General features: G+C 44.4%; 1 protein-coding gene across 4 annotated transcripts in view; it reads left to right on the top strand.

The window, feature by feature from the left end:
• The first annotated feature begins 3,396 nt into the window (after window positions 1–3,396).
• ap3b2 (adaptor related protein complex 3 subunit beta 2) overlaps window positions 3,397–22,947 on the top strand; it is a 50,858-nt gene continuing 31,307 nt past the window's right edge. For all 4 annotated transcript variants that reach the window (XM_079742584.1, XM_079742582.1, XM_079742583.1 and 1 more), the window contains exons 1-6: window positions 3,397–3,526; window positions 18,715–18,790; window positions 19,530–19,604; window positions 19,779–19,874; window positions 21,980–22,140; window positions 22,735–22,801. In XM_079742584.1, the coding sequence (XP_079598710.1) occupies window positions 3,414–3,526; window positions 18,715–18,790; window positions 19,530–19,604; window positions 19,779–19,874; window positions 21,980–22,140; window positions 22,735–22,801 (588 nt within the window). In that variant the 5' untranslated portion in view covers window positions 3,397–3,413. The remainder of the gene's footprint in view (window positions 3,527–18,714; window positions 18,791–19,529; window positions 19,605–19,778; window positions 19,875–21,979; window positions 22,141–22,734; window positions 22,802–22,947) is intronic.

Here is a 22,947-nt window from a genome sequence, read left to right as displayed (position 1 = left end):
GTCTGAAAAACAGACCAGGAGAACAAAAGATGGCTAATTTGCCATATGAAAGAACACTGCCAGATCTCCCACCGTTCTCTAATGTGGGCATGGATTATTTTGGTCCAATAGAAACTAAAAGATGGAGAAGTTCAGTAAAAAGATACAGTGTGATCTTTACATGCTTGTCTTGCAGAGCCATTCACCTTGAGATGGCATACTCCCTCGAGACTGACTCCTGCATCCACGCAATAAGGAGATTCATATGCAGTCGTGGTCAAGTACAGCACATCTGGTCCGACAATGGCACCAATCTAGTTGGTGCTGAAAAGGAGTTGAGGAAGGCTTTGTCCAACTTTAACAACAGTAAGATCCAAAATACCATGCTAGAAAGAGGAATTAACTGGACCTTCAATCCACCAGGGGCATCGCACCACGGCGGGATGTGGGAGAGAATGATCAGGTCTGTAAGATGGGTCCTAAACTCTCTTTTACACCAACCAACCTTGACCAATGAAGGTATCCAGACCCTGTTTTGCGAAATTGAGGCCATCCTTAACAACCGCCCAATCACCACCACATCCTCTGACCCTTTTGATTTGGAACCACTTACCCCTAATCACATCCTTCTACTGAATTCCAAACCTGTTCTTCCTCCTGGTGAGTTCACCAGAGCAGACTTTTACGCCAGGCGCCGGTGGAAACAAGTACAGTATTTGGTGGACTTATTCTGGAGGAGATGGACACAAGAGTATCTCACATTAATGCAAGATCGACAGAAGTGGTCCAAAGTAAGAAAAAACATCAACACAGGGGACATCGTGGTGATAGTGGACCCTTCTTCCCCAAGGTCTTCATGGCCTTTAGGAAGAGTCCTGGAAACAAAGCCTGATTCTAAAGGATTAGTCGGATCAGTCAAGTTAAAAACAAAGACTGGCATCCTTGAGCGGCCAATTACTTAACTGTGCCAGCTTCTAGAAGAACCATAGGTGTGGCCGGATTGAAGAACATGTAATGTATGTCTTAATTGCTATCTTCATTATATCATTGTATTACATTTGTTGGCTCCTTTAATAGAATAATGGATAATTGTTTAATGTTAAGCCTAAAACACTTAAGGGGCGGAATGTAGGAGCCAGAATGATGAAGGAGAAAAGTTTCTTTCATTTTGTATTTTTGTTATCTCCCTCTAGTGGCTGGACCATGAAGGTGACCTTGGCATCTATATAAGGGCGAACCTACCTGGGGGGAGGGGCTTGAGCAGGAAGACACAGTCTTTGACCTTGTGCCAGAGAACAGAACGGACCCCTTGATTATCTTTGCAATCCTTATGTTGACTTAACTGCAAGAACTTTTGAGTTTTGTATTTTCATTTAGTGTAATTAAACCAATTGGAATTTTCAACTTTAAACCGCACTGGACCTGGTTTTCTTTTGATTTAATACGTCTGGTATAAGCGTCAGACTTTTAAGATCAGCCACACAGTGGTTAATTAAGGACAAGAGTTAACCACAACAAATAGGTTGAGTGTTGTACTTTGAGAGCAAAGGGTTAACCAAAATCAAATTTCTTGTTTTTTACGCAAACCAGGCCAATGAAGCTGAATCTGAACTACTATTTGTAGTCTCACCCCCCCCTTCTCTTTGTGTTCTCGTCCTTTTGTGTCATCGGAGCAGGAAGTGCTAGCGGTAGAAACTGATCTCTGAGGGAATGATGCACGACCATTAAAAAATAGGACTGAGTTTCTAACTATACAAAGCATAATGCAAATGGGTGAAGTGTTCCCCTAAATCCCTCCTTTGCCTGGCTTTACTTCCCCTTCCCAACGTTGCAACCTTGGCTCAGTTTGTGTATTTCTGCCAGTGATATTTGTTATGGTGTTTAGAGGATGCAGACCCATCACTTGTTCAGCTTGACTATACAGATTTCTGCTCATGGTAATATTTAGTCTTTTCTGAGGTTCTTTGCAAAGAATTTGCCACACTGTTGGACAATGAATTAGTGAAACATGAATGCTTCAGCAGTGACCGATATCTCTGTATACTAATGCCACAAATATTTGTGGCACCTCAACACAGTGATGGCTACAAAAGTGGAAATGCGCTACGCTATCTCCCCTTTCCCTTCCTGTTGGAGAGGACATGCCTGAGCTGAGAGAGAGAGAGAGAGAGAGAGAGAGAGAGAGAGAGAGAGAGAGAGAGAGAGAGAGAGAGAGAGAGAGAGAGAGAGAGAGAGAGAGAGAGAGAGAGAGAGAGAGAGAGAGAGAGAGAGAGAGAGAGAGAGAGAGAGAGAGAGAGAGAGAGAGAGAGAGAGAATGAAGGAGACTGCTGTCACAAGTCATGATATCATCTTTCACATTCCAAAGGACAGCAGGGTGTTCAGCCAACACCACTAACAGTCACCAGCAACACAGTCACTCACACACAGCCAGAGTTCAACCGAACTTTATCACACGCACGCAAACACACCCACACACACACACAGTTTGGCACCAAACTTTATCTCACACACACACATGCACACACGCCCATGCCCCACCCATTTACGGTCCATGTTTACACCATGTTCATATTCACCCCCCCTCCAGCGCTGGTGAATAGGGAGCGGTGCTGAGAAGGGAAATAGTTTCGGAACCACTGATCTATACCAACAGAACCCTGGTGATATGAGTCCAGGGGGAGTGCTGATGAGCCCTGACCCACTATATGTATTCACCATGTACTGCAGGGGGCTGTGAAATATACCAAATATCACGCACAATAACAAATTGTAATTTTAATTTGAATAGCAATTCTCTCTCTCTCTCTCTTTGAGAAGTTATTTAAGGAGAGGTTTTTTGACAAATGAATTCACTGAGCCTCTCGTAACTTGCGTTCAACTGCCACCTTGTGGCGAATGTAATATGTTCATGTGTTATGGATCCATAGGTCTACTCAAGGATTCAAACTGATTCAGACTTTTTTGGCATATTCCAGATTCAATGAACATTTGAGAAACAAGAATAGGCCTATACAGGTAGCCGCAATGTACGTTTAAAACGCAAATTCTGATTAAACTCAACGAATTCAATAAGGCATTGCCGGATAAAGGTTTGAAGGAGACTAATGTATGGGCTACTCTGTACTCTGCGCATTATCTAAATTAATAAGTGTGGTCTACTTGGATGTATTGGGTTGATATGGCCCTACTGGATATATTGGGTTGCTATGGCCCTACTGGATGCATTTGATTGCTATGGCCCAACTGGATAATAAGAAGGGTTACTATAGGCCTACCGGGGCACCTAATGGCTGGATGGATAGATCACGTGACTGGAGCATCTGCCGCTTGGACGACACTCGGAGCATCGCGGTATCCGGGCGAGATAACGCCGTGCGCCTTTAAGAGCGATCCCTCCTGCGCTAAGCCCATCCATCGCTCTGCTCCTAGGCGCCATGTCGACCAGCTCCGCGTTCAGCGATGAGAAGGGAGGCTCGTCCAGCGTCGGGGAGCCGGAGTACGGCCACGACCCGGCCAGCGGGGGCATCTTCTCCTCCGACTACAAGAGGTACGAGCTGGCTGGATTCGTGGACGCTGTTCCACGGCAGTCTAGAGAAGCCTTGTCCGTGGTGCTGCTCGGGAGGGGGAGGTGCAATGGGGATGTAATTTCCTGGCTGCTGAGATATATAGGAAGTGTGTTTCATCGGGCTACATGGTGCAGCCTAAGGAACGCCAGGTGTCTGCACACACACTTTGTGTTATCGTTGGAGCAGTACGTGCATGACTCAGTTGTTGTTGACAACAGTTGACCTGCTTACGTTGGGCTGTCTGCTGTGATTTGCGGGTGAAGGATGGCTGACTTTGTCCTCCACACCTACTCTTTGCTCCGGGGAAGGTGGCGTCTGGTCGCGTTCCGTTTGGATTACCTTTGCAATGTGTTTTAATGGTATCCATGGTTTATAAAGTCAATGTTAAACCCCCTGGGCGATACATACACACAGGCCAACCTCGATCCCAGGCGTTCAGATCTAAACTGGAACGGCATGCCCATCATGAGCGTCATTGGCGAGAAAGAGGGCGGGACTTTCAGCTACATAGGATTAGCGGAGAAAAGAGGGCGGGACTTTTCATAGGGTTATCCATTTCCGTTACATGGAGATGTAGAATACTTTTTCGAAATTGTCGTACAAACTACATATTAAATCGCTTTGACGTTTTTTGGTGTTATTATTGTCCTTTTCGCATTGTTTCTTGTTCCTTGGCCAGTAAACAGGTGTACTTAGCTCAAATTAATTATGAGAGCGGAATTTGCGTAGCGTTAGTACAGGATAACGGTATAACCGATGATCCTCTCCCAGCCCACAGGCCCTGGTGTCGGTGGCTGCTAGGGATTCAGCACCTCTAGTATGGACAGCTCATTGTTCTGCTGGTGGTATTACTGGTGGTAATACTACTACTACTAAATATAACTCTGCTGAATATGAAAGCAGCAGGGGATGTTTAGAAAGTTCAGACATAGATTATAGGCTATTACCTAGGCATTTCCACTCATATCAGATTAGCCCATCTAGTACATTAGTCAGACACATTGATGCATACTGGAATTTTGTCACAGAGGGAAAATTAATTTGATACTGGTGCTGAATATGTTACCATGACAGAAGTATCTCTGATGAGAATGTTATTTTGTGTTTTCTTGTCATAGAGGAAAAGACAGAGGCTTCAAGCTACACACATTTACTTTAAACAACATATTCCAACTGCTGTTCTGTGTTGCATGATTACATTTCTACTTGGATAAATAAAACCATTCAAACAAGTCAGCTACAACTCATGTTGTCATTACATTGTGGCGTTGTTTACAGCATTATGGAAAATAATTCAGAGCAGAATTCACACTGGAGACCGAAACACAATATGTTGGCATCAACACCATGACCATTCTCACTATATGGCCCTTTAATTTAATCCTACTGATTCTGGCCGGCTTTAAATTGTGAATGTGATTACTGACGTAGATATTGTTGACTGGATTTTGACTCCACAACCTGAGCCAGCATCCTTCTGAAAAACGACCCCAAGCAGCGTTGGCTAGAAGGGGTCCTTCCCTCTAGTCTGGCTCCGCTCACCATGACCTGTTAACAACACCCCTGTTGGCATGCATGTCATGAGACTCGTTTAAGTGACATGCTATAAATTCTTGATTTCATCTTCGAGAAAGATGTCTGAGCGCAACTGACTCTTTAATGACCTGTACTTTGGTTAAAAGTCTCTGAGATAATGACTAAATAGTAAATAGAATGGCATATATTTTTTCAGCAATATCCATCATTAGATCATAATAACATTGTAATATCTAGACAAGAAATTATTCCGGGCCAAGGTTATGGGGCATTGAATGCAGAGACCAACCATTTAAATGAATCACCACTTATAAGTGGAGAGATTATCTGAGATGCTGATCTAGTGTTAGGCGCCTGTGTGAATAGAATCCCTGCTTCAAGCAAACTGAATGTTTCTGTCAGCAGGGGGCGCCGAGTCATTGGCAATAATACAACACTGATGGGAATGGATGACTTTCACTTTCTGCGATAGAAAACAGCCTCCCTCCCTTTATGTCATTCATAATCGTCTCATATGATCTTTTTTTGCTTATGAAAAGGCAGTTTATGCATGCGCTTTACATCTTCTATTATGTCGCGGCCCCATGTGGACAAAACAAGATACAACTGAATGAGGTTTATCCTCAGCAGACAAAATGATCAAAGGCACCTGCAGCGTTCTATACAGTCAATGACAACCGTTCTTCATGACTGCAGTGCCCCGTAAGCCGCAGCCGGTGAACGGGTTCCCCTATAAACAGTGACAGTGATGGCCCTGCCTGTGTTGTGGAGTCCTGTTTCCTTGGAAACAACATCCTTTCTCATGGCTGATGACTCTCCGGTAGGATTGTGTTATCTGCTCATCCCTGCTCATTCATGATCATTTCTCCTAATTCGCTATCCCTTTTTGGATGTAGGGATTAAGTCTGGTTCTTTTCCAGTATGACCACGGTCACACTGGCAGTGCCACTGGTTGGCTGCTTTAAAGGGACACTTCAGCCATTTGCATTAAGCTTTGTATCGTTAGAAACCCAGTCATTTTTTGAATGGTCATGCATTCCCTAATTTTCCCCTGAGACGGGAGAGATCTGTAAACTACCTCTAACACTTCCTGCTTTAAATTGCGCTAAATGAAGATTTTTCCGTCATTTAAAACAGGAAGTGTAGGGGGGGCGGGCTCTAAAGAACTACAAGCACTAGTTCCTCACTTTCAAACCCGCCTAGGGTGTGGGACCCACTGACACTAAAGACCTATAGATCAGATCAGTGCCAGTGGGTGGGACTTAGGGGTTTATGGTATAAACGGTATAGAGAATACACCGGTGTGAATTTGCGCTACGTTCCCGTGTGACCGGTGTGACCGGTAGATTACACGAGCGCTGCAAAAGCAATGATGTAGTACCAGAGACGCAGTCGTTTATAAGTAATTGGCCTTACCACCATGGACTCGCCCGATCTCGTCTGATCTCAGAAGCTAAGCATGGTCGGTCCTGGTTAGTACTTGGATGGGAGACCGCCTGGGTAAACCAGGTGCTGTAAATGGTAAAGGGTGGTGGCCAATAGGTGGCACTCTTCCCTCTGGCCTTAACATCAATCCCGGTGCCCGAGTGCAGTGACGGGGACCCTGTGCTGTGGAAGGCGCCGTCCTTCGGAGGAGACGTAAAACTGTAAAACCTCACTCACTGAGGTCATAAAAGATCCCAGGGCACTTATCGCAAAGATAAGGGGTTTCCCCGGTGTCCTGGCCCAACCAGGCTCATTCAATCTGGCCCCCTGACCATCCTCCTGTATAATTGGCTGACTCCTTAATTCCCTTGCTCTCCACCTCAAGCTGGTGGTGAGCATTCTGGCGCAGATTGGCTGCCGTGCATCACCCATGTGGGTGCTACACACTGGTGGTGGTGAATGAGGTCCCCCCCCTCACTGTAAAGCGTCTAGAAAAGCGCTATATAAATTCAATCCATCATCATCTATCAAAATATTATCCGGTGCACACAGCTTTTGGCCGTGTTACTACTCCCGGAGCTCCGGCGGGAGACCTGGAGTTCTTTATCTAAATTATATAATATAATATTTGACATCTATAATATACTATATGATATCACAGCCAAAAGCTGTGTGAGCCTCTGTATGACATTATGAATAAACAACTTCGTCGGGATCTCCGAAGGCTCTGGTCCTTCCACATCAATCTGAAGTCGAGGTTCAATCTGGACTTCAGAGAGTCAAAGCCAACGTTTCTTCCCCCAATTCCTTCTCCCCCATGTCCGAGAATCAATACACGGGTCTTATTTGCAAACCCGCACCCGCCCGTACCCGCGTATTGCATTGCGCACCCGACCAGACCCGCTATAAATTGATACCGACGCCCGACCCGCACTCGGTGGAAAATAAGACACATTAGATGGAACGCCGGTACCTGAACCCGTGCAGGACCACTACGAGTCTTTTCTTGCTGTGGGAGTACTAGAGAGGCCTGAGAACCCGACGCAGTCTTTAATTCATAATAGCATCTGGAGGCACACACAGCTTTTGGCCGTGTTATTATATATTATATTTTATTGATACCTTTATATTTTATAATATAATATTATTTAGATATAGAGCTCGCGAAGTCCGCAAACAGCAACAATCTCTTGTCCTCCATGCTGCAGCTCACTCTGGACTGCAGGGAGTGAACGCTGATTGGCTGTTATGTTACGTACCACAGGGAGTGAACGCTGATTGGCTGTTATGTTACGTCCCTCAGGGAGTTAACGTTGATTGGCATTGTGGGAGTTGTCGTCTTCAATCCACAAGCTACAAAAAGTCAGTTTTTCTCGGTCAAGAAGGCACGAAATTAGAAATTTATGTTACTATTATTATTATGTTATATACCCAAGGCAACCCAAAAACCCTTCTAAGTAACTGGGTTCTATTAGGCTTCATTCAGTGAAGGCCAATGTTCATTTCAAGGCTGTGTTTGTGGTATGTATAAATTATTCATGTTTATTGGAAGCTACACGCAGTGAGCAGTGACTAACTCATGTTCTGACTACCATTAAGGCGTCCATATTGAACTTATGTTTAGTAGGTTTGTGTTGAATGTGCTGAAAATGTTCAAATCATCAATGAAACAATTAATACGTTATCAAATTGTAAACTAACCCCTAGAAATAAGTTTCATATAATGCATCATAACCTATAACTGTGACTGTGAAGTTATTAACTTGGTCATTAACTCGATCAATTGGTTGCCATTTCGGAATTTGCAACTAATACAGCAGTCCTAGTATGATACAGCAGAACCTTTGTTCCAGCAGTCCTACTGTGATACAGCAGAACCTCTGGTCCAGCAGTCCTACTGTGATACAGCAGAACCTCTGATCGAACAGTCCTACTGTGATACAGCAGAACCTCTGATCCATCAGTCCTATTGTGATACAGCAGAACCTCTGGTCCAGCAGTCCTACTGTGATACAGCAGAACCTCTGATGCAGAAGTCCTACTGTCACTTGGTTTGGCAGCTGGGCCAGAGACTAGCTGCCAAAGGTGAAACAGTCCATTGTATCCTGGCTCGTTAAGGACAGGTTCTGCCAAAGGAAACTAATTTGCACACATGGATAAAGCTTTAATAAGGTTTTTTCTACAGTAAGTATATTTCTACAGCGCCCAGTTTCCAACCTGTTTATTGAGACCTTTAGACCCTTTTTTACAGTCTAGTATGGTTGACTGAGTCTGTGGTAAACAAATGTCCCAGATTCCTGCCTCAAGCACTGTTATTGGTCCGAGCAGATGAAGCGAGTGATTCGCCCCGTCCGAGGCAGATTTGAGTACTCTTCCGCCATCAGAATTGAGATTTTAATAGAAAGTCCGATTTTCGAAACTAGCAAACACCAAATCTAGCCATGCTACGAACAGTGTCTGGCTTTGAGAGCCTCTCACTCACATTCCTTGTGACACATGTTGCACATCTTGTATGTCAACAAAAGCAAGAGAGATAGAGAGATGTAAATATAGCGAGAGACAGAGAGGTAGAGGGATGCATTTAGACAGAGAGTTGAGAGTGAGAAAGGAAGACAGACAGAGAGAGAGAGAGATAGAGTAAGAGAACGAGAGACCTGCTCCATCATGACGCAGATGTGAAAGCTGACTCATGTTAGAAGAGAAGGAAGAAAAGTGGAATATTAAATGATTTGTGGCAAAAAGATGTTTCCTGAGGGCCCACAGAGATGAAAGGAGCGAGAAAGAGAATAAATAAGACCAGAAAGAGGGACCCCAGAGATTAATAAAGGAGTAAAAAGGGGAGAGAATGATAGAGAGAGCTGGAGAGAGAGACAGAGAGAGATACAGAGAGAGACAGAAATTAAATGAACCAGAGAATTTACATGCGAATGCAAGAGGCGGAGATAAGGACATTGAAGGATGCTGTGTGTGTGTATGTTTGTGTGTATGTTTGTGTGTGTGTGTGTGTGTGTGTGTGTGTGTAGGGGAAATGATAACAGAGGCAGAGTGTCAACATAACAGAGCAGAACGCCAGATCATAGAGAGAGAGAGAGAGAGAGAGAGAGAGAGAGAGAGAGAGAGAGAGAGAGAGAGAGAGAGAGAGAGAGAGAGAGAGAGAGAGAGAGAGGATAAAGCAACAGAGTGTATAACAGTGTGAGAGCGGAGCGAGAGGGAGTGTGCAACGGAGGGAAATTCTGTGACAGAGAGGAGCGAGAGAGCGAGGGAGCGAGGGAGCCAGACAAAGAGCGATGGTGGTTCTCTGTCCTCGGCAGCGTCGCATGAAACCAGCTGAGGATTAGTAGGTGGAGCTGGAGAGGAGAGGAGGAGGAGCTGTGAGAGGAGAAGCTGGTGACAAATTGTACTCCACACCCCGCTCTCTCTGTCTCCGTCTCTCTCGCAGTCCCCTCTCCTCTTTCGCCCGGTCAGCAGCTGCCTCTGGATGTGTACAGTAAGACACGTTCCTCTGGGATGCTGTGAGATCCAGAGACACGGAACAGAACTCCACTGGTGGGCGAAGACGTACGGCGACAAGCCCTGATGCACCTCATTCAGGAACACAGCTGGCACGATCTGGAATAGGTTTGGCCTCGGCTCGTGGATTGGAGTATTGACAGCTGCTATAGAAAAAACAAAAACCTAAAGCATCTTTGAAAACTTGTGTGTCTAATCGCGGAGGAAAATTTGCTGATTAAGTTTTGGGATTGCGATCCTTTCACACTCCCTGGTTCCAGCAGGCGCCAGCGTCTTGGAGTAGTGGTGTCAGTATTTCTTGGCTGGTCTCTCATTTGCCCTCGCGCTCACTTTCCTACACTCGCTCTCCTGCGCTCTCTCTCACCTCCCGCTCTCTCTGACCGGAGCAGCAACAAGTGGTGGGTTAGCTCCTCACTCCCCCTACCTGCAGCGCTCCTTCGCTGCATCCTCTAGGCTTCCTCTTTCAAGTCCTCTTTGATTCCTCGTTGGCTTCCTCGTTGGGCTCTTTTGGATCCCTCGTTGACTTCTTCGGCCTTTCTGAGTTCCTCCTTGGTATCCGGTTCTTCAAGATGACTCCCATGCAGAAGCTGCTGCAGCTGCCCGTCAACGCGGTCAACATGGTGAAGACGGTGCAGAACCAGGTCCAGGGCTTCCAGGAGGAAGACAAGAGCCCCGTGCTCAGCCCCGACGGAGCCCACCAGGCCTGGTACAGCGCCCTGCAGCCAGACGAGCTCCACCACCTCCGCTCCGGGGGCTCCGGGGGCTCCGGTGGCGGCGGAGGAGGAGGACACAACTCTGAGGAACGTGCCCCGCTGGAGGAAGGTGGAGGTGGTGGCGGTGGCCAGACCCAACCCCTGCGGTAGGACGCCAGAGGGAACCGGGGCTTGCAGCTCCATGCATGAGAATCACATCTACACTCAGTGTGGCCTGACCGGCCATCAGGTGTCACCATAGAGGAGCCGTTTAAAGTGGATTAACACCCTTAGCGTTTCAAGACATTGTACAAGCTGGCAAATACATTGTATGCACTTGTGGCTTGCATTTTTGTGTTTGCAGTTTTATATGCAAACATATAGTGAGAAACTGTCTCTGGGGCTGTACGTCCAAGAGACTGAAACACACTTAGCCCGTTCAGAGGCACCTTAAAATAACAGTTGAGGTAGGTAACTGGAAGTTTTGAATTAATTTAAGATTTTAATTAACATTTAAAGTCACTCACAGGAAAGGCATTGTCTGCGGTCTGTTGGTTTAGCATCTCAATGATCTCTATTATGCAGCAATCACATTGCAATTTACAATTTTGTCCAGATTTATGTTCCCTCGCTGAAGGACGGTGGGAGGTGGTTATTGGCGATCGGCCCTAGTACTTTTCGACTGGGAGAACAAACCCTCTTGCCACTACACTCTCCTTCCTCACACCACACGACCCTCACAATCCCCTCTGATTTGAGTGTCAAAAAGGGCCTTTCCTTGCCTCAACCTCCTCTAAGAGGTTAGTGGGACCCGGTCTTACAGCACTGAGGAAGCTAACCCATGAAGGGCCGTGCCGAAACCTTAACCCCCAGTCTCCAGGGAATGTTTCAGCAGGCTAGCCGGAGTTAGCTAGCCTTAACCTCCAGACTCCAGGAAATGTTTCAGCAGGCTAGCCGGAGTTAGCTAGCCTTAACCTCGAGAATCCAGGGAGCGTTTCAGAGGGCCAGCCGGGGTTAGCTAGCCTTAACCCCCAGACTCCAGGGAGTGCTTCAGCGGGTTAGCCGGAGTTAGCTAAACTTAACCTCCAGACTCCTGGGAGTGTTTCAGCGGGTTAGCCGGAGTTAGCTAAACTTAACCTCCAGGCTCCAGGGAGTGTTTCAGCTGGTTAGCCGGAGTTAGCTAGCCTTAACCTCCAGGGAGTGTTTCAGCTGGTTAGCCATGGCTGGCAGACTGCAGGCTGTGCTTCAGGTAACCCGAGTGTCGCGGGTTTGTGCAAACCTACCTGGTGAGTTCAATAATTCAGGGCTGTTTGTGAATTCAGTCATTGATTAGCTGAACGACTCAATGGAAACAAGAGTCCTGTTCTGGGTGTAGGGTGACGGTACAGCGCCCTACATACAACATGCATGGTATGGTCTAGACGCGCCCCTTCATACAGCATGCATGGCATGGTCCAGGTACGCCCCTACAAACAGCATGCATGGTAAGGTCAGGTTCCCCCATACATACAGCATGCATGGTATGCCCCAAGTTCAAAGGGTATATATTTAGTGTGTCCACACACAATTTAGAATGATGTCACTAAACAAAATGTCAGCCATATCAAATGAACATTTTATTCAATTGAAATTATGGTAATTTTAATTTGTTTGCTTTTTATTGTAGAAGTCATGGTGCAAGAAATTATAAGCAATGTCACTTCAGAAGCAGTGATGACTTACAAGATGTCAAAGTGAAATCAGAGGAGTGCTCCAAATGTCTGGTGAATTTAGTCTTTACTCTTCAACAGGAGAGGGCGAGGTGAATGTTTGAGAATATGTTCATTCTTGGCAAGTCCATGGCATCCATTACGCTGTAGTAAGTTAAAGACCTGGCGACGGTGCCTTAAGAGTAGATCATGGATTTAAAGGTTGTATCAGCCATGTTAGGTGACTTCACTTCTGTTGGTATTCGAAGGGAGATCCAAAACTAACAGAGGCAGCTCGCCCTGCCTTCCATGTTTCGTGCATCTAGTAAAAACTATGATGAACGCAGCGCAAAACCACACAACACCCACCCCTTGTCGGTGATTGGTTGGAATACTATTTACTTTGGTTTTGAGTGGTTGGTTGTACCATTTGTTTTTCTATACGATCTCAGAGCTTTTGCTGCCTAAAGAGACATATTTTTTTGACGGCCTGCTTATGGGGCGGGCATCTAGCGGATCATGAGGAAAGATCACATGAATGTGATCATTTATGTTTCAGTCTAGAATCGCTGATACAACCTTTAAAGACTGCATTATTGATCGGCCCTGGAAGTTTAAGAGATTGTGTCTTCTTGAGTTGTACTTTCACCTCATGCATTTTATTTGAAGAAATTTAATTAACATGATAATTCACATCAGGACATTCAGGCGCGTCGTTAGACCGGGGCATTCGAGGCTATAGCCCCGGTTCTTTTGGGAATAGCCCCGGATCGCTGTGCCGTCAAAAAAAAAAAAATAATAATAATAATAATGATGAAAATAGCCCCGTAGAGTATACTTCTTTGTGGTTGCATTACCAGCAGCCATAGATGCAACATTGTAGCCAGTGAAAACCGCAAAATTCGGACGTGTCCATATATGGACAGATTTAGAATAATTAGTTGCAAAATGTTGCAAATTCAACGTCGGTATTCTTTCTTCTCTATGCATAGCGCATCTCGTCGATAATGCTGTTTCGTGCTGCTAGCCTTTTAGTGAGATCAGAGTGTTGAGAAGGACAGTAATAAAATATCTTTTGTAAGATGGATATAATAAGAGAGACCCGCAGTGAATTCAACCCGGTCCACTTGACATCGGGTAGGTGCATGACAGTGGTACCGTAAAACTTTAATAGCCCGGGCTTTTATTTGTTTCAATCACTGAACTTTCGAACAATAATCTTGCTCAGCAAAGATGGGAAATACTATCAAATGTATTATTTAAACCAGTATGAATATTAGTAACCTAGGTTGCCTGGTAAGTAGGTGGTAGGTAGGCCTGCCCTGACGTGAGTCAGACATGACGATTGGTCTTTCCTTTCCTTCTCAAACTACGTTACAATTGCATATTTCATCAGCCCGATTTTCAAATTTTCGAGAAACCCCCGAACCCCCCTTTTAAAAGGACTCTAACTTCTGGGCTTTAGCCCCGAATGTTTTCAATTGCTAGCGACGCTCATGAGGACATTCATCTAAAATTACTTTGGCTCAAGTTTCACCCATCAACATTTATACAAACCCATTTATTTATATATTATATTGTGACCTGGTTCTGATCAAGTCCAAAAATAATCTACAACACCCAGGCTTTTTATAGACATTGTCCACTGTTCTTGATCATATTCTGCTTGATGATTCCTTTAGGAAAATCCTGATTTAAAATTAATAAATGAATTAATAATAATAGTACGTGCGTGCTTGTCTGTGTGTGTTTACTGCCCTAGGCCTAGGTCTTGTGCTGCTGCAAGACAGGCAGGCAGGAATTCACCTTCTGCCATTTATTGCATTCTTTGTTGCCGTGGAAACTAGTTTGGATCTCTTGCGGAGTCATCCCAGGAGCTATTTAATGTCACCCCACCTCCTAGCACACACACACACACACACACACACACACACACACACACACACACACACACACACACACACACACACACACACACACACACACACACACACACACACACACAAGCTGAGAGCTGGGAATCATTTCATTAATGGAACCATCTTAGCCCCCCACTCCCTTCCTCTTCGCCTTGGTAGTTAGTCCTGGAGGTTTAATGGAGTCAGACTCTCTCTCTCTCACACGCACACGCACACACACACACACACACACACACACACACACACACAGTCCTAACTCAACACACGCACACACACACACGGTTGAGCGAACGGGAGAGTCTTGAATTGGATGTTGTTTTATTTACAGTTTTTTTCATTTGCTTAAGCACAAACACCTCAGAGCCTTTGCAAAATGAAACACTCTTGTCAAAACGATACACTAATTGATCAAAACCATATTGTCACCTGTTGGATTGAAAATATTACCATATGTATTACGTTATTACATTATTATGCTTAAATAGCAAACAACACACAATACTTTACAGTTACAACAAATACTGTATTTTTACCCAAATGTATTTGCAGTCTAACAGGATGAAATATATCTTCAACGAACAGGTCGTCCATAAAGCCAACTTGATTTTAGACTGTAAAAACCACCCCCTTAACTGAAATTTTGAGGTTCTCACCTCAGGCCGGAGATTCAGATTCCCTTTTTGTGATGCAATAGGACCAAAAACTCATTTTTACCTAGGGTAATATCCTTGCTAAATTTGCCCACTACTGAATTCCAAACATGACTGTCTGTTGCCTGTGTGTCTTATGTATATTGGTCATTGTTGATATCTTAAAGTAATGTTTTTCTTGTGTGCTTTTGCATATCTGTTACAGTAGCCTGTTTGAAATAAACAAGTTTCCCTTTGGGATAATAATAAACCTATTGTTACGGGATGAAACTAAAGAGATAACAGAAAATTGGCAATACTGTAAACAAAACATCTGTGACCCTTCTATAGCAAATTGCAGATTGCTAATTGCACAAAAACCTTTGGAGTTTAGAAATGTGATTGGCAGTGTGTTCTGTGTGAACACCAAGAGAGGGAATTTAGGAAGAGTGTGCAAGATATAGAAAATTGTGTGTAGTGTTGTGAAAAATGTGTGTTTTGGAATGGGCATCTGAGTCTAATGCAGAAAATGTTGTTAGAGTTCATCAAAATTGGTTAGGCAGTTGGTACATGAGTTTCAGATTGTGCAAATAGTGTCTGATTTTCCAATTAATGTGTTTAAACAATTGTGAAAAACTGTAGTCAATCCATGATTCAGGACATGGTCGACTAGTGTTGGGCGAATTTAATTTGATTAATTTTGGTCCGGTGTATGTGTGTGTTTTTGTGTAGGTTTGTGTGTAGGTGTGCGTGTGTGTGTGTGTGTGTGTGTGCATACGAATGTGTGCATGTGTTTACTTGTGAAGTTGTGTGTCTAACTGTGTGTGTTTGCTTCTTCAGTGTAATCGTTTGATAATTGTGTGATACCTTTGATTTTAGTGTTTATGCAATCGAAGAAACTAGAGGATATGTTTATTTATTAATTTAAACTTTTATCACCCCAAAATATATTCAATATTTGCCTCATCATGAAGCTTGACTATCTCACCTGGAATTATTCTAATCTGAGACTGAAGTTTTGGCCACTCTGACCTGTGCATTTGTGGTAAAATGTGTAACGGCTACATTCATTGAATTCAAAATCAAGGTTCAAGAGATTTCCTATTTCCGGAGTACTGAGGCTTGTTCTTTTGCTTTAAGAGCTTGCTTTCAAGCCTATAAAACACCTGTTGTGTGAAGGTCTTAGAAAACAGCATCTAAGGCCCTGTTTACCCGAGGACGCTTCCGGGTAAAAACGACAAAATATTTTATCGGAAGTGTCTCGTTTAGACGGTGACAGCGTTTTTGGGGCTGAAAAACGCAAAAATCTGAAACCAACCTCCAGAGTGGAAAAACTTGAATACGCTCCGCCATAGCTAACACAAAACGGAAATAAACAAACATGTTGGATTATTTCCATGCGTCGGACCTTCAAGCTGCTCTGGTAGCTCTAATAAACTAACAGGAGTCTTTCCACGAAATGTATAGGATATGTACAGATAGTATTACTGAACAGAGAAGGATCTGTAATTACACTCTTATTACCGGTGGTAGCCATGTTTTGGTTTTTGCGGCGCAGATAAGAGAAGAAGGAAGATTCTACGCATGCCCTCAGACATGGCGGTGTTGTGTGATAGTTTATCACAGCACCACCTAGCCGCCTGGCATGCATACTGTCACGACCCCACTGGATATTCAAAACGGCTCTCTGTCTAGGCAGGAGTCGAGACACATGAGTGGTAACAAACCACAGCTGGCAGGCGACTAGCTTCCGGCCACGTGTGCAGTGACTCACCTGGTTTCCTGGCGAGCTCTGGTCCTTCTCTCTCTTGCGGAGGGATAGCCCACGCGTTGGGGTAGACGGTAGCCTGTCCCGTTGGGTTATTGTTTGACATATAACATAGACGAACACTTGACAGACATACACGACAAAGGAGGGGTCACGTTCCCTGTAGGAATCCCTAATCCTGGTACTGTCCTCGTATAAGGGCGAATAGGTTTTACAAAGTCTTTCAGTGGTTTCTGAGTGCAACCAAGTCTGGGCACCATGCTGTCTATCCAGACAACATCTTGCTTCTGTCCGCCATCTTGGATGCCTCACGTGACCATAATAAAGGTCAATCAAGGGAGCCACTCCCACAGTTAGCACGACAACCAGTTACCCACCAGTTTAACATTACCCAACAGTAGGATCAGGCCCGCCGCTCCCTATACGCAGAGTACGCAGTGCGTAGGGCACCAAGTACCTGGGGGGGGGGCACCAAAAATTATGGTTTGTAAAAAAAAAATATAAAAAAAAATAATTATTTCATTTTTGAATTAAAAAAATATATAAATTAGTTATGAAGAGGCCCACCGTTGTTTTTTCTTAATTGCATAACCTATCACTCAATTTCGGCAATTATATGTTTTTACCTAATATATAAAAAGAGGCTCCCCTTCCCCCCCCCCGCTCGCGTAGGGCACCGAAATGGCCCGCAGCGGCCCTGAGTAGGATCGTGACAATACCCAGTCGAATTCCACACACACGTATGCACGCAGATTTCCTCCCGAAAACTCTTGTCTAAACGCGGAATAAAAAGTGAAGATGCGACGCCACTTTTGCGTCTTCTTTTCAGACCGTCATCATGTAAACGAAGCCTATGAACACAATCATTCTCTCTCGTTCTTCCAGTCTGTGACATCACAACGGCATAGTCCAAGCAGATCGGGTTAATATCTTGATGGGATATTCATTTTATTTTTAAGAAAATGTATCAATATTTTTATGCACATTACTATAAATTCATAGCTTTTCTGGCTTTTATTTTAATTCAACTCCAAACGAATTATTAACCCTTTTTTGCATAAATCTGTTGTAAACACGGTAAAACTCACGGTCAGAATGTATTTACCTATATCAAAACCCCACCGTACCTTGACTGACATGTTCATCGGACGTGGTGGTCTTCAGTTAGGGTTTGGTTCAGTTTCTGTCCTGGGGTTTGGGTCTGTCACTAGTGTTTAGATGGTCAGGGAGGGGTGGAGATAGACCTTGTCAGCTAAGAGCGTGTGGAGAGTGGAGGTGGGTGTCAGCTTGGATCTCCTTCACTCTTATCCTCTGCTGTTCTGTCTGGGACTGTAACACGCTGTCTTTCACGCTCACACCAAAGCCTCTGTTTACATATGCTAATAGGGGAAACAGTGGAATGGATTTATTATAACATTAAGTGGCAGGTATAATTTAGTGATGCATCTTGCTGCTTTGACCTAACTGCCTTTTCATCATGAAAGTCAGGACTTTGATTTGCTTTGCTTTTATAGCTGAGAGCTGAGAGTTCATTTGTAATCAACTTACAGTAATTAAGAAACATTGTTTTAACTGTCTTGTACTTCTTCGAATTACTATACATCCCATTTTTGGAGCCATGATAAGAACAGAGATTCATGCCACGATAACAAGCTGCACCACTGACTGGGTCAACGTGTGGAAGTCAGGATGTGAAGGAGATGTTAATGATAATGAAGACGATGATGATGATGATGATGATGATGATGATGATGATGATGATGACGATGGCCCAGTGTTGCTGATATCATGACGGTGGTGTGGCTGATGATGTCACGATGTTGCTGATATCATGACGGTGGTGTGGCTGATGATGTCACGATGTTGCTGATATCATGACGGTGGTGTGGCTGATGATGTCACGATGTTGCTGATATCATGACGGTGGTGTGGCTGATGATGTCACGATGTTGCTGATGTCAATATGTTGCTGATGCCCCCCCCCCCCCCCCTCCCTCCCCAGACACGATGACCTGAAGGAGATGCTGGACAGCAACAAAGACTCCCTGAAGCTGGAGGCCATGAAGCGCATCGTGGCGGTAAGTGGGAACAGGTAAAGGTCAGCCCGCAGGAGGAGGGAACGTCAGAGTCCCTTGGTGCTTCAGAGGATTGAGTTGTCTTTTATAAAACGTAGGATGTGACACGAGTAGGACGCCAGGCTGGAGCATGTTTCTAAGTTGAGACAACAAATATTTAAATGTATACATTTAAATATTGAATATTACAATTGTACAACCATTTAATATCAATGATTACAACACGATGAAGCCTGCTGCCTGTCCGGTCCACCATACTGTGTTCCTGGGAGCCAGAGGAACACTGGGAACAGAATGAACTGGTTCAGTTCCCAACTGGGACCTCGTCAGTTTGATTTGATTATGAACTATGTGGTTGGTTCATAATGGATGAATGGGAGATAAATGTACAATGAGCTAAAACCTGCATTCATCCAGAGATCTGTCTGTCCAAGGAGATCTGTCTGTCCAAGGAGAGATCTGTTCCATGCTGAGGCAGCTCATGTATCAGGGTTACATTTATTTTTTCATGAGAAGAGAGGGAGATGTAAAATATTATCATCTGGGAGATCCAGATCCGACCCACTGTGTAATTGTTTAAAGACACTGTGTTGACATACAGCTGGGCGTTGGAACCAAATGTAATTATGGGTTGTCTGTGTGTGCGTGTGTGTGTGTGTGTGTGTGTGTGCGCGCGCGTGTCCATGGTAATGGTAATGACATTAAAGTAATTAGTTTGTCTGTCTGCGTTTGCTCTCTCAAGATGATAGCTCGCGGTAAGAATACTTCGGATCTCTTTCCAGCTGTGGTGAAGAATGTGGCCTGCAAGAACATTGAGGTTAGCATTCAGCTACCTGCAGAAATATACCTTCAGCTCATGAGCCATATGAACCATTGGAATAATTTAATAACTATCTGTCTGTTTGCATGTCTTTCTCTCTGCCTGTCTCGGTTTCGGTCTGCCTGTCTCTCTGCCTGCCTGTCTGTCTGTCTGCCTGTCACTCCGCCCCAGGTGAAGAAGCTGGTGTATGTGTACCTGGTGCGCTATGCAGAGGAGCAGCAGGACCTGGCTCTGCTCTCCATCTCCACCTTCCAGAGGGGTCTGAAGGTACGGCTAATCCCAGAGCTCGGTACTGAACAGGCCCGGTGGTGATGAGGCCCAAGGTTACCAGCTCCAGCTCACTGGAGCGGGAGGGAGGGATGTTTCCATAGCGTCATACGGTGTAACAGGAAATCATAGGGAGGTTTCAAACATAACTGCAGCTTTTCTCTTTCTTTGCACCTTACCTTTGCTGTCCATATACAGAAGATACATGAACTGGATCCATCTCTCTCTCTCTCTCTCTCTCTCTCTCTCTCTCTCTCTCTCTCTCTCTCTCTCTCTCTCTCTCTCTCTCTCTCTCCCCCTCTATGTCCCTCTATCTCTCTATGTATCTGTCTCTATCTCTCTCCCTCACTCTCTATCTCATTCTGTCTCTGCCTCTCTCTCTCACTCTCTATCTCATTCTGTCTCCTCTCTGTCTCTGTCTCTGTCCCTCTCTCTCTCTCTCTCTCTCTCTCTCTCTCTCCCTCTCTCTCTCTCTCTCCCTCCCTTTTTTTTTTTTCCCTTAACACCTACCACAATGCACAAACTCAAACACACACCACAACCAGCACATGGCAACACACACACCCCATGACACACTGCAACACACACCCCGCAACCCACAACTTATTACAACACCCATGTGATGTCACAATGATAATGAAATATTACCTTAAAATTGAACCACGCACAGAAAGATTTTAGACTTCAACAGATCAATATGTAGTTGATTATATGTAATGTTTGTGTGTGTGTGTGTGCGTGTGTGTGGTGTGTGTTTGCATTTGTGTTTGTACGTGCATATGTGAGTTTGTGTGACTATGTGTGCATGCATTGTGGTGGAAATTCTTCGAACTGTTTTGACACTGTAACTCAGAATAAACATAAAGAGTTTATTGTTCTAAAGGTGTGAAGGTCTAAAGGTATTAAAGAAAGGGAGTCTCTGCAGAGACGACCCACTCCAGTGTTGAGGCAGGAAGACGTCCTTGAGGCCATCTGCAGATTGGGAGGCCACAGCTCTCTCTGTGTCTCAGGATGCAGCCCATGGTGCAGCAGATAGCCAGCCGAGGGCGATCAGCGCTATAAACAGTGAAATGGTTCCTATAGATCAGGGGTCGGCAACCCTAGGCACGTGTGCCACCACTGGCACGGGGCAGCATAATCATTAGCACACTAAAAATAATAAAATAAAAAAAAACATATTTTAAATTTTTATTTAATTATTATTATTTTAAAAAATCACAGCACAATACGGCAGCATAATCATTACTACCGATTTTTTTTTGCACTTTATTCTGTTTTGGGCATTTCCTCCCAGTGCAAATATGTTTAAATTAGTTACAGAAACCAGTGTTCTGAAATGGGATCAATTAATAGTTTTTAAACCTATGTTGTGAGTAATAGAGAGGAAAATATTTAAAATATTGTTACAAGTGGCCTGTATGCATCACCTTCACATGGTTTTGCAAAGCTGTACATGTCTTAAAGATATTGATGTGGATGGTTCCAACATTCTCATATATTCTCATTTTTTACATTTCTCACAGTGCAAATATGTTTTTGAATGAAAATGGTGTTTTAAGATGGGATATATGTTATTATAATTTGTAAGCCCATGTTGCAAATATAACAAACAAAGAAACATTTAAAATGTTGATGCATGATTGTGGACTATATGGAAATAGTACAATTCCAGGTCTTCTGGAAATGTTTTTGGTCGCTGTGTCATAATTCAGCTTAATTTTTAATATATTGTTGCTCAAGGCACACTCATTAACGAGAAAATGTAAAACTGGCACTGCAAGTTCAATAGGTTGCTGACCCCTGCTATAGATAATAACTGAGAGGTCAAAGTGGCTTATTGTCTTGAGAACCCTGTGTCTTATGGACATTTCTATTAGAGAATGTTGTATGCACAGACTTATGTTTGTGTGTGCGGGCATAACTTTTATGTGTGAATAATTGAATAATTTGTTGTTCTTCCAACAACAATATCCACTTCTCATTTACTATAAGACATGTCCTTACCATCCCCCACCAGACTAGCTCAGAGTCCTCGCTCCAGTGAGACGTTCTTACGCTAGTGCCTGTGTGTGTGTGTGTGTGTGTGTGTGTCTGTGTGTGTGCAGGACCCTAACCAGCTGATCCGGGCCAGTGCCCTGAGGGTCCTGTCCAGTATTCGCGTCACCATCATCGTCCCCATCATGATGCTGGCCATCAAGGAGGCCGCCTCTGACATGTCTCCCTACGTCAGGAAGACCGCCGCGCACGCCATCCCTAAACTCTACAGGTACCCAGCCTGTAGTAACACACACACACACACACACACACACACACACACACACACACACACACACACACACACACACACACACACACACATACCAAGAGGGTTCATAGACACACACACACACACACACACACAAACACATACACACAAACACACAAACACACACACACACACACATACACACACCAAGAGGGTTCATAGACACACACACACACACACACACACACACACACACACACACCAAGAGGGTTCATAGACACACACACACACACACACACACACACACATGCACACACACTCCAAGAGAGCTCATAGACACACACACACACGCACACACACACATACACAAACACGCTTCATAGACACCCATACACACACACTCACACTTACATATACATGTATACTAATCTGCAAACACTCTCATGTAAATGTGAAGAGATGTTTTGATATTCAATTGAACATTTGTGGAACATTTATTTCTCATATCATATATATTAGTCTGGGTTTAATAAAGTCATGAATATCTAGTTCTCGCTCCCATTTTGCTAGATGTTTCATCAAAGAGTGTAATGTAATCATTCCTGTTTCCCTTAGCTTGGATCCCGAGCAGAAGGATCAACTCATCGAGGTGATTGAGAAGCTCCTGGCCGACAAAACCACGGTGAGTCCACAGCGCTGACTGGTGCTTTATAACACTTCGCCATGACTGTCCCTTCCTCAAAACGCTGTAAACTGTACTGAGTGCGTGCTAAAACGCGTACGTGTGTGTGTGTGTGTGTGTGTGGGCGAACGTAGAGGCAGTGACGA

This window comes from Pollachius pollachius (assembly GCF_949987615.1).
Source record: "Pollachius pollachius genome assembly, chromosome: 9".
Taxonomy (NCBI): Eukaryota; Metazoa; Chordata; class Actinopteri; order Gadiformes; family Gadidae; genus Pollachius; species Pollachius pollachius.
The sequence above is the reverse complement of the archived record's forward strand: the minus strand, read 5'-3'. Positions and strand labels throughout refer to the sequence as shown.